General features: G+C 35.5%; 1 protein-coding gene across 1 annotated transcript in view; it reads left to right on the top strand.

Moving 5' to 3' along the window:
* LOC107599583 (uncharacterized) overlaps nucleotides 1-17,634 on the top strand; it is a 67,840-nt gene that overhangs the window by 17,014 nt on the left and 33,192 nt on the right. The window contains exon 2 of the mRNA XM_016291225.1: nucleotides 8,201-9,226. Coding sequence (XP_016146711.1) covers nucleotides 8,447-9,226 — 780 coding nt within the window. The 5' untranslated portion in view covers nucleotides 8,201-8,446. The remainder of the gene's footprint in view (nucleotides 1-8,200; nucleotides 9,227-17,634) is intronic.

Genomic DNA, 17,634 nt, shown 5'->3' with positions numbered 1-17,634 from the left:
TCTCTCTCTCTCTCTCTCTCTCTCTCTCAGCTCAGCTATAACAATGAACTGTTCCAATTATACACTTATTTTCACATAGCTATGAGAAGCGTTAAATATGGACGCGCGTGCAGTTGCCGTACTGTATTAAAGCTTTAATCAGGATAAAACCGTATATTAAAAGCTAACATAAGCAGTAGCATTTACTCTGGAATATGGTGAAAGATTTGAGATGTAGTAAAGCAACATTGGACATGGAACATGGAATATAGTAAAATATTTAAGATATAGTAAATCCAAAATATAGTAAAATACTTAAAGGGGTGGTTCATTGCGATTTTCACTTTTTTAACGTTAGTTAGTGTGTAATGTTGCTATTTGAACATAAACTATATCTGCAAAGTTACGAAGCTGAAAGTTCAATGCAAACAGAGAAAATTCTGGCAGTTTAATGCCTACAAAAATGGCTACAACAAGTTACTTCCCAGGTTCGTGACATCACAAACCCAGATAAACCCCACCCTCGGGAAAAGGCAGCAAAGGGGGCGAGGCCATGCTGCGCTGCTTTAGAGAAGAGAAAACTAGAGGTGCACGTAAAAATCTATTCATAGCTTCTCAATCGGGCTCAAACTGATAAGCAATATTAACGACACCGTTGTTTACAATATAACCAGAGCACATGCCGCTGAGATGAGGGACGGGACGATTAGACTCGCACTAGAGGCGGTTTAGCCAATCACAACACACTGGGCTAGCTAACCAATCAGAGCCCATCGCCTATTTCTGAGGGAGGGGCTTCATAAAAGAAGGAAATGATCAGTGCGTTTTTCAGAGAAGAAACAGGGCGGTGTGGAAAAAAGGTAAATTATGTGAAAAAGAATGCGTTTTTAAAAAAACGAAGCATTAACACATGTTAGACTGCACCCCATAAACACAATCAAGCCTAGAAAAAAAACAGTGAACCACCCCTTTAAGATCTGGTAGATCTGGAATAAAGTAAAATACTCCATATGTGGTCAAGTTGGAAAATGGGAAACTACTTGAATTGTAGTAAAGCCGAAATACAGTATAATACTTGAGAAGTGGTAAAGCTTATATGGTAAAAAGTATGTAGTAACTTGAATATGGTAAAATACATCAGATGTCATAAAGTCAAATATAGTAAAATAATTGAGATGCGGTAAAGCTGAAATTTGGTAAAATGTTTTAGGTGCGGTAAAGCTGAAATTTGGTAAAACACTTGGAATATGGTAAAATACTGAAAGGATAAAAAGCTGACATGGTAAAATGATTGAGATGTAATATGGAACATGAATGGAAAAATCTTGACATATATTAAAGCTGAAAAATAAAGTCAAATATAGTAAAATAATTGAGATGCGGTAAAGCTGAAAATTGGCAAAATACTTGAGATGCGGTAAAGCTGAAATTTGGTAAAATGTTTTAGGTGCGGTAAAGCTGAAATTTGGTAAAACACTTGGAATATGGTAAAATACTGAAAGGATAAAAAGCTGACATGGTAAAATGCTTGATGTAATATGGAACATGAATGGAAAAATCTTGACATATATTAAAGCTGAAATATGGTAAAGTACTTCATGTATTAGAGCTGAATTGGTGTAAAATGCTTCATTTAGTAGAGCTGGAATATGATAAAATGCTTCAGATGTAATGAAGCTAAAATGTCCCTTATTTCTCAGCATTAAACTGGACACACAGTGACAGGGAAAAGAAAATCACACAGGTCAGTTTGTTCTGATCTTTATTCTCTTGTTTACGGTCACATCCATCAAAGGCTGCTGATTAACTGGATTCAGTTGCATAAGTTTGGCCTTGACGTTCCATTACAGCCATGTTCAGCCCACTCACCTCCACCTGTCTCTATTACTTTCTCCTGCGATACAGTTGCTGTCACCGCCACTGATGTGTGGAAACAATATTGATCCACAGCCGACGAGGCGGCGGCCCGTACAGCGACTTTATTGCTTTCTATTAATGATGCATTTCATGGCCGATGGTACAAGCTCTTACGATGTAAACAGAGACCCAGGGCAAGCAAGACTGTCACAGAGATTTGTACTGTACATATTGCATATGTTTTATTCAGTCTGGGGATGGGCGCGATTCAGAATAAATTAAAGTTATTGTACTTTGCAGGGGTGCCCTGGACTCCTGTAGTGATGTGGTGGCTTGATGCAAAAGGTTTTCTCATCTCGGACATTGCCGGGTTTCAACTAAATGGCAATTCACTGCGATCGAAAACCAATCTTAGTCAAGGTCTTATGTGCTTGTCTTGCACTAGGTTGTGTCTTAATATTCTTCCTGAGAAGAGGGTCTATAACAAAGTTTTGAGTTGAGCTCCAGGCATGTCTGTCTGAAGTTACACTTGTTTAAAAATACAAGAATCACTATTATTATAACTCGTACTTAGTCAATTGAACAGACCCCTAAGTTTGGAATAATTTCGATTTTTTAAATGTTTTTGAAATAAGACTCTCTTACTCACCAAGGCTGCATTTATTTAATAACAAATACAGTACAAACAGTTATATTGTGAAATATTATTACAATTTAATAGAACCCTTTTCTGTTTTGATATATTTAAAAATGTAATTTATTCCTGTGATGCAAAGCTGAATTTTCAGCATCATTACGCCAGTCTTCAGTGTCACGTGATTCTTCAGAAATCATTGTAATATGATGTTTTATATGCTTTATTGTAATATGATGATTTGATGCTCAAGTTATCAGTGTTGAAAACCGTTGTGATCCTTAATATTTTTTGTGGAATCTGTGATAAACTGCAATTGATTATTATTATTTTTTTTAACGAAAGACATGAATACTTGCTTTTTATTCAGCAAAGATGCATTAAATTGACCAAAAGATACAATAAAATGTTTTTGAAATAAGACTCTCTTACTCACCAAGGCAGCATTTATTTAATAACAAATACAGTACAAACAGTTATATTGTGAAATATTATTACAATTTAATAGAACCCTTTTCTGTTTTGATATATTTAAAAATGTAATTTATTCCTGTGATTACGCCAGTCTTCAGTGTCACGTGATTCTTCAGAAATCATTGTAATATGATGTTTTATATGCTTTATTGTAATATGATGATTTGATGCTCAAGTTATCAGTGTTGAAAACCGTTGTGATCCTTAATATTTTTTGTGGAATCTGTGATAAACTGCAATTGATTATTATTATTTTTTTTAACGAAAGACATGAATACTTGCTTTTTATTCAGCAAAGATGCATTAAATTGACCAAAAGATACAATAAAGATATAGTTACAAAATATTTCCTTTTCAAATAAATGCTGTTCTTTTGACCTTTATATTTATAAAAGAATCCTGAAAAAAATTTATCACAGTTTCCACAAAATTATTAACATTGGTAATAAGGGTAACACTTTAGATTAGGGACCGATTCTCATTATTAACTAGTTGCTTATTAGCATGCATGTTACTAGCATATTGGCTGTTTATTAGTACCTATAAAGCACTAATGACCTAATGGTTAGAGAGTCGGACTTGTAACCCAAAGGTCGCAAGTTTGAGTCCCGGTACCGGCAGGGATTGTAGGTGGGGGGAGTGAATGACCAGCGCTCTCTTCCACCCTCAATACCACGACTGAGGGGAGACCCTTGAGTAAGGCGCTGAACCCGGGCAAAAAGTCATAGTTAATAGTGAGAATTGGACCTTAAAATAAAGTGTGACCATATATACTTTATGCAAAATTTAAACATAAAAACCAGTGAACAAAAATAAATAAAATACACTGAGAATACAAATGTAACACTAAATAATCTCAACAGACTAGAACTATACAGAATTCAAAGGAATCATGATAGTGTAAACAGCTTGAGCACAACAAAGCAATACAATTCTGCACCACTTACATTTTCTTGAGAAAATGTTAAAAAATAGTTTTTCGAAGACTTTCATCTTGGGTAGCTCCCAGTTGTAAAGAAATACAATTACAAAATCTCACTTCTGTGCAAACATTGAGGTTCAAGAGTCACACGACTTTGATAATTGAAAGGTTGGTTGTAGCCTGAGTCTCAGCTCTCCAACTAGCCTGAGCTCAGAGCCAGTCAGGATTGTGAAAGCTGACATTTGAGGTTTCCGTCTAAATCACTGATCAGAGATTACTTACACCACTGCGGTCTCTTGAGAGATGCACCGGGTTCAACATTACTGTATCATTTTTTTCGAGAAATGCTAAGTACTCTTAGCAAGGCATTTGAAGATGGATTTAGCCAAGTCTTTTCATGTGTGTGTGTGTGTAATGAGTTCAGACTCATTAGATAATCAAGGAAAAATAACAGCTGTTAAATTTAGCTCTAGTGCCATGGCCATACATTTGCTAAAAGTGTGCTGTTATCTTCTGTCTCGCAGGGAATCCAAGTAGGCTGTCTAAATGTGTGAGGAGAGCTGCAGGGTTGGCTGGTTCAGGACAAGACTGTTTCTCTCCTGCTCTTAATCTGTTTAGGGAAAACTGTCTGACTGTTTAGACCACAACATGATTTTAGAGAAAGCAAAAATATGTTTACCAGCATTTTTACCTGCAATGTTTACCAGTTGACCAGTACAGGTAAGATACTTTAGATACGGTAAAAATTGAATATTTTTTCGATGCAGTAAAGCCAGAATATGGTCAAATAATTCAGATGTGTACCCGTGAGAAAAAGAAGGGTGATTAATTGCATTAAATGTGCACTTGTAGTATATTTCAAATCTTAAAAGTATTTATTTAAAAAAAAAAAAAAAAAACTGTACTTAAGTACACTTTCATAACAGTTTCTTAACACACTTCAATACACTTTTAAAAAGTGCGCATTTTAAATAATAATTTTTTTAATAGTCTTGTCACGCTTTATATAAAAACATGTTATGATGATGATGTGTAGACGAACATACTAAAACACATGTAAAGTACTTGATTTTAATTTTAACTGTAGTGTTATTTGATATATTTGAAGTTAATATATTTAAAATTATAATATTTGAATCATTATAAATGTGTATTTACAAATATATTTAAATACATGGCATACAAGCTCCAACAGAAATGACATAAAAATATATTTGACAAAAGATGCTAAAAACATAACTTCAATTAATAAATTAATAAAAATACAGATGCACTTTTACATTGAAAGTTAATTGCATTCAGCTAATTGCTGCTATAGTAAAGTTCAGCTAATTGCATTTAATATAAATTTAAACTATAATACATTTTTATTTAATTGCAATTAATGTGCAGTTAAGTGGCTAAAAACATTGCATTCAGTTTGTGCTTAAGTATATCATTTCGTTATGAAGTAGGGATGTTCATTTCAGTTATTTTTCCTAACCGACGCTTGTTAACCGATTATTAACCGTTAACCGACAAGATTATTTTAAATTAGACTTGAATTAAGATCATTTGAATTAGAAAGGATAAGTGTCTGTGACCTTTTAAAAATACTAGCATTTGTTTCCCGGGATTCCCCTGATTCACATGCTCATCATATCACATCATCACGCACCTGCAGTGCTTCTGCTAGTGGAAAAAACATAAAGCTATATACAGGTGCATCTCAATAAATTAGAATGTCGTGGAAAAGTTCATTTATTTCAGTAATTCAACTCAAATTGTGAAACTCGTGTATTGATTTTGGCACCTATATGAGATATATATTTTTACTTAATAAATTATTCGATTGATTTTTGTGCTGCGCAAAAGGAAATCAGACAGCAGAAAGTGGCATCCTATTTTTCTTTAGGCTTACTTTACAAAAGCATAAAGATTTGTGAATGTGAATGTACACAAATAAAGGCAAACCTTTTACAATTCCGATTATCTTTATGACTAAAAGGAGTAGTTTCTTCCACTGTTAGAAGGAAAAATTCAAGTGATTGCGCCGGCGCCGCATGTGCACACAGTTAAGCTTTGCTACATTGACAATGCAGCATGTTCATTATCATAATAAAACCTAACATATGGAGAAAAAAAACACACACACTGCTCAGTTTAAATATGTAGTAAAATCTGTGCCGTTAAGTGTTATCACCGTACCGCATGATGTTATGCAAAACATTTTGTTTTACGTGGATATTGGAATGCCAGTGAAGTAGGCTACATAATAAATAATAATTTGGCATTCAAATACATCGCGAATACGGAAACATTTGATTTTGTGTCAAATGAGAGACGCAGCGTTGGTTTCAGTTTCGTTGTAGCCGAAATGAATTCGTTTTGGCTTGTCATTTATATTGCTATAGCTTCTTATATTTTTAATTCTTGTTCTTTTCTAAATGCTGTTAATTTAAAGGATTTGTTGAGGGGAATTAAAATAGCCTAGCTATGTTTACAGTGTTTATTATTATGTTTGTATACATTTCACGTCGGCATTAGAGCTACTTCTGAATGAAATAATAAAATTATTTATACGACTTATACACATTTTTTTAAATACGCGTAGCTTATTTTTTTAAAATATTTTGATAAATTACTGAAAAATAAATAAATTAATGACTTTTTAAACCGTTTAACTGATTGTATTAATCGGTCAAAATTCTTATGGTCGTTTAACGGTAAAATGAACACTAAAGTACACTAAAGTGTACGTCTTTTTCCACAAAGGAAGTAAAGCTAGAATTTTGTAAAACACTTAAGTTGTAGTAAAATTATTATAAAATACTTTTTAAAAGGACAGTTTTTCACCAATAGTCTTGTTTAAAGATAGTTAGTATTGCTTGTTGAAATGGTGAAGCTGTTTTCAGTTTAGATGTGCCTCTAAAAATGTGCTGTATAAGTGAATGAGGATATGGTTTGGTGCCAGAATGTAAAATGGTTGAACTGTAGCCTTAATATGGACAGCAATAACCTCGTCCGTACAGTTAGAAACAGCACTGTAAAATGCTCAATCACACAAATCAACACATTTTCAAGACCCAAGTGATTGACTGTTTCAAAGTGCTTAGCCACCTAAAATGCAAGCCAGGAATTACATTTCATGAACATAAAGTTTAAAAGAGCAGTTTAAGGAATATTGCAATATTGGTTTTTGCTTCTAAAGCTGTTAAAAGATGTTGCCGGACAGGTGCAAGATTGTAATTTATTTTGAACATGTTTAGACTCGACAAGCTGTCTGCTTTTGTCCATTTCACTTTTAAGTATAGATATAAAGCAATATGTATCTGTTGTGTGTTGTCGTGATTCTTTATATCATTGCAGAAATATTAGCTAATGTAAAATGTATTTTTGCACAGCTATTGTTTGCGTACATACAGAACTGTACATGTATAGCAATATACACTACGTGGAAATTCTCAGCTGCCTGATTTCTGTCTCTTCACAAAAAGTAAATATATTATCGCCCAGCTCTTTATATAAAGTTGAATATATGTCCAACTTCATTCGCATACATACAGTATACATACATAGTGAAATATACTATATAGAAAATGTCAACTGCATGATTGCTTGTAAGGTTGCAAAATGTCGACTGTATCATCACCCAGTTTTTTATATAAAAAGTCTCATATATATGTATGTCCAACTTTATTTGCATATGTATACTCATGTAAGGTGATATATATATACAGTGGGTACGGAAAGTATTCAGACCCCCTTAAAATTTTCACTCTTAACAATATTGCAGCCATTTGCTAAAATCATTCAAGTTAAGTTTTTTTCTCATTAATGTACACACAGCACCCCATATTGACAGAAAAACACAGAATTGTTGACATTTTTGCAGATTTATTAAAAAAGAAAAACTGAAATATCACATGGTCCTAAGTATTCAGACCCTTTGCTGTGACACTCATATATTTAACTCAGGTCCTGTCCAAACATATCTCAACTGCTTGATTGCTTGTATCGTCGCAAAATGTAAACAATACTATCACCTAGCTCTTAATCTGCTTAATTTGACATGACATGAATATGATAAAATATTATAACCATCATGATTTTTCTGAAAATCTACTTTAAATTGATTTGAAATGTATTGTGAAAGGTATTTTATACATTAAAATATAGGATTTCACACAAAAGAGACAAAAACAATAATGACAAATAATGAAAGGTTTTTCAATCACTTTTGGATTGAAAAAGTGATTGAAACTGTGTTATTTTTTCAGTAATCCCAACCACAAATCCCAATTACGTTTACTCATGATCAGCACTGATTCTCATCCCCTTATCTCTTTGAACAGGTTTCCCTGATCAAACCAAAACCATGGGAATCACCATCTGTGTTTAACCGGACCTAAACCGAGAAATATAATCCCCAAAAAAGCGGATAAGATGCTAAATGACCACTGAGACTCACGGAGAATAAGGAATTAAGAAGAGGAGATGAATGGATCAGCATCCCACACTGCGAGACAGAGCGTGAGTGAAGGTCGATCTTATTGTTCTTCCCCCTGTGGCAAACATTGTGACTAATAACGAAGTGAGGCATGATGAGTGGCCATATCTGGGCTGCATTGCTCTTTCTGTGCGTGTGCTTAGAGCTCGGGGGAAGCAGTGCTCGTCTAAAAAGATGGAAGAGTGAGGAAACCGCAAAGAAAGAAATTCAGGTGGAGCGTCTATACGTGGAGGAAAGGCAAAGTGAGATGCCATTTGCCAACATAGCCGGAACACCAAGTTTGGCAAAGAAAAATGAGGATAATTTGAGGATTTCACTAAAAAGCAACAAAGACGCAATTGAGTCTGTATCAGGACTGCATCATGCACAGATTGAAGAAACTGCAAAATTGGAATTTGAAATTCGAGTGACTCCGGTTTCGTTGTCTGACACGAGTGTGAACACAGATTCTACTCCACATAATATGAATAATTATTATCCCAAATCCAAAGATATCCCTGAAATCCCAAAGATGACATTATTAACTCTTAGCCAGGACTCCAAAATATCTAGAATATCTCAAGATCGTTTCGTTCCCACTGAACTAACTCCTACAGTAGAGGAAACTAAACCTGACAGATCCACTCTGGATGGCCCATCGGATGCCAGTGTGATCCCTCTGAAGCCTCCATCTGGGTTAAATAGCAGCGGACAGGAAGTGCAAACTGTAATGATGGGAAACCAGGAATCAGACAGCAGTGGTGATTTCCACAAGACCTTTACTGGACCGGATGAGATGCCTTCACAATCCCGCAGCCGAAGAAGCTGGATCTGGAACCAGTTTTTTGTGATAGAGGAATACAGTGGACCAGAACCGGTGCTGATTGGACGGGTAAGGTGAACATTTGTATAATTCATTGTTATGCCTGCATGCTAATTTAAAATAATGATCAACTTAAATTGATGAAACGTGTTAGCAACTCATTTTTCTTCTGTAATCCAAAGTATCGAGTCAAACAAGGTATTCAAGATGAAAAATAAAATGCCTTGGTTACATAAGATGAAAAGAAAAGTCTTTTCAGAAGAGGTTCTGGTAGGAATTGTAATGGGAAGAATTACAAAATGCATATTCTTTGGAATAATGTGCACTGACAAATTGCTCACAAAAAGACCAGGAAACTGATTTTTATGTTGGCTTTAAAGGAGTATCATGTAACACTGAAACATGATAATTCTGTCATTTACTGACTCATTCATGAATCCTCATGTCGTTGGAACACAAAAGAAGATATTTTGAAAAATGTTTTTCATTGTTCATAAAGTCAGAGTCTTCAAAGAAAACGCCTTTTGTGAGCAAAAAAGAAATGCAAGAAGAAATAAATACATATGTTCTACTGGTCAAAAGTTTGGAATAATTAAGATTTTTTTAATATACCGGTATATATTTTTTGAAAGAAGTTTCTTCTGCTCACAAAGGCTGCATTTATTTGATAAAAAATACAGTAAAAATGGCAATATTGTGAAATATTATTACAGTTTAAAATAACTGTTTTCTATTTGAATATATTTTATTTAAAAATGTAATTTATTACATTGTGATGCAAAGCTGAATTTTCAGCATCATTACGGTGTCACATGATCCTTCAGAAATCATTCTAATATGCTGATTTATTGTTTCATTATTATCAGTTATTATTGGTGCTTAATTATTAATAAGGGTTCTTATTATTATCAGTGTTGAAAACGATGATATGAGAATGATTTCTGAAGGATCATGTGACACTGAAGACTGGAGGAATGATGCTGAAAATTCAGCTCTGCGTTACAGGAATAAATTACATTTTAAAATATATTCAAATAGAAAACCATTATTTTAAAATTCTAATAAGATTTCACAATATATATCTTTTTAATCAAATAAATGAAGACTTGGTGAGCATAAGAGACTCACCAAAACATTAAAAAAAAATAATCTAAATTTTCCAAACTTTTTGGTTACAGAATGTTGATCCCTTTGTGGTTTTATTGAATTTTTCAAAACATTTTAAGCTTGCAAACATGCCTACACTCTCCACGTTGCTAAGCGGTTGCTTACAAGGTCCATTTGGATGGTTCTTTTATAAATAAATCAAGGCTACTGCATTACCTCAAGAGTTTATTAAACATGGGACTTGGACTTGGGCAGTAATTATTAGATGTCTCCAGAAAAAAAAGACTGCAAAACACGATTACATGCTCGCTGGCCACATTTAGAAACACATGCACAGACAAAGGCATGCACTAAAAACCCCAGATGCTCGCACACGCTCTGTAATGAGCTGCACTGGATGGATCGCATTAGCTGCGATTCACACTGAGTAACTTTGCCAGCTGCTTATACAGAACACAAGGCTTTAAAGAGTCTGGCGCTAAACCAACACGAGATCCAGAGAGCGCATCTCATAAATGTTGCATCCGCTTCTCTGCCTGTCACTGTGCTGACACTGTATCCGAGTAAATGTTTATCCGATGGGCCAGGACATACTGTTGTTGTTCATCACGATGTGCCGTTTACCTGTGCGCGATCCAGAGAACGGCATTGTGAATCAGTTATGGCTGAATGGAGGGCAACTGTCTCGGAGACAAAGCTGAACTTGACCGTTGCACTGCTGCGAGGCAAAACACAAGGCCAGACACAAGCACTGACGTTGATGTATGAATGGAGAAATTTCCTATTGGATTTGTAGTCAAGAAAGTGAATCGGTGGGTTGTTTAACATGACAAATAGTCTGGGTTAGATGTAGCAGTGCAGGTGGAGACCTCATGAAATCAAAATGAGAGTTTAGTCTGTCTGTTAGCTTTGGGGCCAATCTGCAAACAAGTGTACTCTTAAATGTTTACAAAATTATCTTAATTTAGCAGATTTTTTGTCCAAAAAATGCCTTCTCTACCAGTTGATATCAACTAGCAATAGTAGCAAATCATGTTTTCACAGTGACTCCAGTTTTGTTGTGACACAAGTGTGAACACAGATTCTACTTCAAATTTTATGAATAATTATTATCCCAAAGACAAAAAAGCATCACAGAAATCCAGAACTCCAAAATATGTTTGTCCAATAAAATGCCTTCTAGAAATGCTCTCTACCACCTGCAATTGTCTAGCAATAGTAGTGAATAATGTTTTTGTCATGTTTTGTTATTAAAATAGAAAAGTTATTTGAAATAGTAATACATTTTCACAATATTACAGTTTTTATTGTATTTTTTCATAAATAAATGCAGTCTTGGTGTGTGTGTGTGTGTGTGTGTGTGACCTTGGACCACAAAACCAGTCTTAAGTGTTAATTTTTCAAAATTGAGATTTGTAAATCATCTGAAAGCTGAATAAATAAGCTTTCCAGCCTTTGCTCTGCAAACACAAAGAAGCCACTTAGGTCCATTTAAATGCTACAGTGACCTCCAAGTGTAGACATGCATATTGGAAGCAACTGTTCAATATTTTATTATCTCAAGGACCTCAAGGTCTGTATTTATTATTGAGAAGTCGAGTGTGCACATATGTGTGTGAATGTGTTTTGGTGTTTCGTGTGATGTGTGCATTTTGCCTCATTTGAACTCATTAGTGGAGGAAGAAACTCGCAGGAGAGAAATGCATGTGGTGTTTCTGAAAGAACAAATGTGGACACTGGAGAATCAAAAAGAGGGAGAAACGGGTAGATCAAGGAGAAGAGTGTACAACAGTGTGGATGAAAGAAAATGAGAAGTGGGGAGGGGCTTTTCCTGCTGGGAAACTCATCAGAGATCATTTCCCAAATTTCATTCTTTTTTTACGGTCTCTTTTTTTTGTCTAAATTTGTTTTGTTTTTTGCGTATTGGATTCATTTCATTCCCACAGTGAAACATTGTAGTGTACAGACGACTGCAGTAGAGCAATTAAAGCAGAAATCTGAGAGAGAATGATTAGGAGATTTATATAACAGATTTGAGAGAAGGTGAAAGAAACAAAGAAAATGGGATGCGGAAATACAGATTGAGGTTCAAGATGGTGTCTCAAATCAAGTACTGCTGCTGCACTAGTTAATCTAAACAATTCTGCCCCACAAACTGAGATTTATTTATTTATTCATTTTTTTTGATTGTGCAACTTGTTCAAGGAATAATTGACCAAAAAAAATAAACATTTGCTGAAGATTTACTCACCCTCAGGCTTTTCAAGATGTAGAGTTTGTTTCTTCATCAGAACAGATTTGGAGAAATGTAGCATTGCATCACTTGCTCACCAGTGGATCCTCTGCAGTGAATGGGTGCCGTCAGAATGAGAGTCCAAACAGCTGATTAAAACTTCACAGTAATCCACACCACTCCAATCCATCATTTAACTTCTTGAGAAGTGAAAAGCTGCTTGTTTGTAAGAAACAAATCCTTCTTCCATTCCACTATACGGCACTAATTGTTTTACATTCATTTCGGCCCAGAACAAAACTTTAAATGTAGGCTAGAAGTTACATTGCGTATAGACGCTTTTTCAGTAACAGTTTTTGTGTGATTTGATGAAGTCTAGGCTACACGAAGAGAATTTGCATGACAAACGTCACCCTATCTAATCTTTCACTTTGCACAGTTGCATCTTTTTATCTTTAAAAGCCATTGATGTCACTTTTTTTTTTTTGGAAAAAGTGCAAAAATGTTGTTTTTGACTGTGCAGTGATTTGTACTGCCACCTAGTGGGGATTGCATCTTGAATCTCATTCAGAGCGGATCGAATTTAACCTTGTGCAAACAGAACCAAAGAATTTAAGGGACCTGAAGGATTTTTCTGAAGAGCAGCGGGCAGTTTAACTGTACAGGAAAAACTATTACAAATGAATAAATAAAAAAAAACAGCTGTGGATCATCCAGGTAACAGCACAGAATCAAGTGTATGCCAACTTTTGAATGGGGTCATTTTTATAAATTCAACTTTTTTTATTGTGGACTAAACATCTTTTATGTGAAATATCTTACTCGGGTCAGTACTAAATAAAAAATAGCATGCATTTTGTATGATCCCTCTTATTTCGGTAAAATAACTAACATTTTGCAGATACTGCAAAGTGTAAAATATTGACCACAACTGTATATTTTGTTTTATTTCAGCTTTATTTCAGTTAATGAAAGCTATTTTAATAGTTTTCGTTCGTAACCAAAATAGTGTGCAACACTCTTTATGCTTTTCTTACATTTTTCTTTTCATTTATTAATTCAAGCACTTGAATCCTCACGTGTCTCCTTTTAAATATCACAATTAGAGTTTCTATTTTTACATTAGGTGTAACTCATTCATTTCATTTTGATTGTTTATTAAATCTACTAAAGTTTCTAGCCTGGAGCAGTGAGTAATTTTGTGTTTTTCTTGTTAGTAGTGTTTGATAAGTACTAACCACATAATACAGCATGCAGATTTAATTTCATTTACACTGCAATGGCACACATAGTTGCTATGCTGCTTGACAATTGCCTGAGATTTAGAATAATGCAGTATATGATTTGGTGGAAGAGTTGTTTTTTATTCCATTAAATTTCACTTCTAGTCTACTCTGTTGTCTTTCATCAAATTGCTGTTGCCGGCACTTCACGTCATGCCTAATAACACCCTGTACCCGCGGTAAAATCATAGCGCTTTAGCCGCTGACAACATGTCACCGAACAACACAGAATAAGAGCTTGTGCTCATTTTGCACAGAACGGGAAAGCAAACTGAAAAATCTGAATGAGACCGTGGTTGAGCAGACATGGGCAGCAGTTTGTGATGTTCTTTTTGCTCATCTTGGCCTAAATGGTCAAGTTGAACACATTACATTATAGGATTTGGTGCCTATTTATAAAATTAATAATTAGATTTCATCTCTATCTATCCATCCATCCTATTACTTATTTCATATTTAATTATTATTTTAACAGGGAACAATGTAGGATGGAGCTTATTGATGAGTTGCGCACAATAAGACCAGACCAGTGAATAGGGTCCATTTTGATTTAATTTTGGCTTTAAATAAGTTTATACGTCTGTGTTAGTGTGCATGTTTTGACTGGTTAGAGTAATAGGCAGTGAATGTGCTTTGACATCATGGTCATGCTGTGTTCTAGAACTCACACACGCGTGAACGCAGACTGCTCAGCCCGCGGCTTCATGTAGCTCACCACAGAGAGAGAGAGAGAGATGGAGAGAGTGAAAGAGAAGTTCCTCTAAGCTGCTCTTTGATGCCGTGCTCTTTTCCTCGTCTGACACACAGCAATGTTTGCTTTATTGCCTCCCAAAATCAACCAAGCGTTCCTCCTGTGTGACCCCCCTCAGGACAGGAAGTCTCTCTGACTGCAGGAAGTGTAAATCTTTCCCACTTCACATCACTCGCTGCTGAATTTGTCTTTGGCTCCGCGCTCTTAGGAATTCCCTGAATTTCAGAGAGCATTTGTCAGTGTGTCGTGTTTGAGACCGCTGTCAGCGGGTTTGTAAATATATTACAAAAGCTCCAATCTTCCGAAATGAGACCAGGAGGAGTGTGTGATTGTTTTCTGTCTGTTAGGGTGGTTGCTTGTCAGATTGTATACGACCAATGAGATTTTGGGTAAAAGCCAAGGCAGCCTGTGCGACATCACAGTGTGTCTTTCATGTTAAGACAGCTCACAATGGGCGGCATTTTATATTTATCAATCACGTCACGTTCTGACATCCTCATTGATACGTGAAATTGAAATGTTGCTGCACAAACTCAAGCAAGAGTTTGACTAATGTTAGCAATATTTTGCCTGTAAACAAAAGGAAAAGAATGTCTGAAATGATAGAGGTCATTTGAGTACTGCTCATTTATCAGAGCATCTACTCTATATGGACAAAAGAATTGGGACACCTGGCCATTACATCAACAGGGACATTAATGGCATCCCATTGTAAATACATAGATATTATTATGGATCTGGTCCCCCTTTTGCAGTTAATAACAGCCTCCACTCTTCTGGGAAGGCTTTTTGCAAGATTTTGGAGCGTTTCTGTGGGAATTTTCACACATTTTATCCAGTAGAGTATTATCGAGGTCTGATGTTGTACAAGAAGGTCTGGCTCACAATCTCCGTTCCATCCATCCATCCATCCGTCCGTCCGTCCATCTATCCATCCATATGTCCATCCATCCATCCATATGTCCATCCATCAATCCATCTATCCATATGTCCATCCATCCATCCATTCATGCCAATCTATCTATCCATATGTCCATCCATCCATCCATTCGTATGTCAATCTATCGTTCCATATGTCCATCCATCCATCCATTCATATGTCAATCTATCGTTCCATGCATCCATTGTTCCATCCATCTTCATTTAATTATATAATTATATTCTTACATTCAAATTGCAATTCTGTCTCATATTTGCTTCCTTGATTCAGTGTCGGTTCAAATACAGGAACTGAAATGGAATTTAAAAAGGCATTCTCAATTCAATTCTGAATGACGCACACACCACACTTTATATATACACAGTATTTTATTTTAAGTGTCAATAACTGAGATTTCATGCACTTCTAGAGGTCCTTCACCCACTGTACAACAGTCACTGAAATGATTGTAAATACTACCTGACAGCTTTTTTCAGGTTTTATAGGCCTGTTTTTAGTTTCATTAGCACTGGTGAAAACTCAGACTCACACTCCTCAGTTCTGCCAGGTCTGACTGGTGCTAATATCTATTAGAGCTGATTTTGAGATCTACTCGAATGCTTTGTTCTGTGTTATTCTCTCTCTCTTTCTTTCTTCAGAAGAGCGACTCCTCCTCTGGCTCTCAATGTCACACATGCATGCTCTCTCTCCGAGTACAAATGGCTTCAGAGTGAACTAAAGAAAAGCACTCGGCGTACCTCAGAGCTCTTATTATGATCAAAAGCCTTCATGCCTCTCTAATTTTCAACCAACCAGTGGATGGGTACGAGTGTCTCGGGCTGTGTTTACAATACCACACTGTGTAATGCTGAAGAGCAGCTAACTGAATGTCCTAACACTATACACTACACGTGTTCAATAGCGTAACAACAGTTCAGCTGTTTTCAAAATGCTGTTGTTTTACAAAAACATGCTACTTTTCTCATCTGGTAATAGTATAGTGTGACAAAATGTCACATAGCTGGTTTTTAATGTCACATTGTATTGTGCACACAGCTTTTACAGTCGAGTTGAGGAAATAATGAAACGCTCTCCCTCAAGTCTCCCTTTCAAGCCACTTTAGGAAATTCAGAGTTTGTTCAGATGGTTAATGTAAATTACAAAAAAAAAATTTAGTTTTTACAACATTCCTTAAATGTCAACCTACAGTATGCAATGATTTTTTTGAGTGTGTGTGTTTGTATTCATTCAAAAACCCTAATTGTTTTTGTGCCAGAAAAATAGTGTGGTTTGTAAAAATAAACCATATGATTTCTTAGTAATGTACACTACCATTCGAAAGTAATTTTTTATTTTAATAGTATGCAATAAGTCCATTGCAAACATAGCATCTGTGTGAGTTAATGCAGGGCTGTTCCTCCAGCGAGCGTTGTGTTCCATTGAAGGACGAGTGTTAATATGGGATTATGAATCCATGTTCTTACCTCACTTATTTAAAACACTCTGACAGCTTGTGAACTCGTGTTCTGTTACGGCTGAGCGCTGCCATCTCTGAATATACAGCTCCGGTCTGACGTATACAAATGCATCAGTGTGGGTATTATGGTATTTTCAGAGCTAATTTATAGATTTAAATATACATGCTGTCAGATACACAGCGGTACAGTGCTGGGTTTTTTTGTGGTGATGAGGGAAAATGCACATGATAATGAGGGATGATCAATGCACAGATTGCTTAATCCAGACGGGTCCAGCAATGCATGTATTTCTGCAGTATATATTTACAGGTGCATCTCAATAAATTAGAATGTTGTGGAAAAGTTCATTTATTTCAGTAATTCAACTGAAATTGTGAAACTCGTGTATTAAATTCAATGCACACAGACTGAAGTAGTTTAAGTCTTTGGTTCTTTTAATTGTGATGATTTTGGCTCACATTTAACAAAAACCCACCAATTCACAAATTAGAATATGGTGACATGACAATCAGTTAATCAACTCAAAACACCTGCAAAGGTTTCCTGAGCCTTAAAAATGATCTCTCAGTTTGGTTCACTAGGCTACACAATCATGGGGAAGACTGCTGATCTGACAGTTGTCCAGAAGACAATCATTGACACTTCTGCAAGAAAAAAACTGGCTAATAAAGCTTAAAGAATAATGAATAAGAAGAATAGAATAGAA

Source organism: Sinocyclocheilus grahami, unplaced genomic scaffold (genome assembly GCF_001515645.1).
Source record: "Sinocyclocheilus grahami isolate Dianchi unplaced genomic scaffold, SAMN03320097.WGS_v1.1 scaffold13.1, whole genome shotgun sequence".
NCBI classification, from domain to species: Eukaryota; Metazoa; Chordata; class Actinopteri; order Cypriniformes; family Cyprinidae; genus Sinocyclocheilus; species Sinocyclocheilus grahami.
Note: the sequence above shows the minus strand (reverse complement) of the source record. Positions and strands in the feature narration are given on the sequence as shown.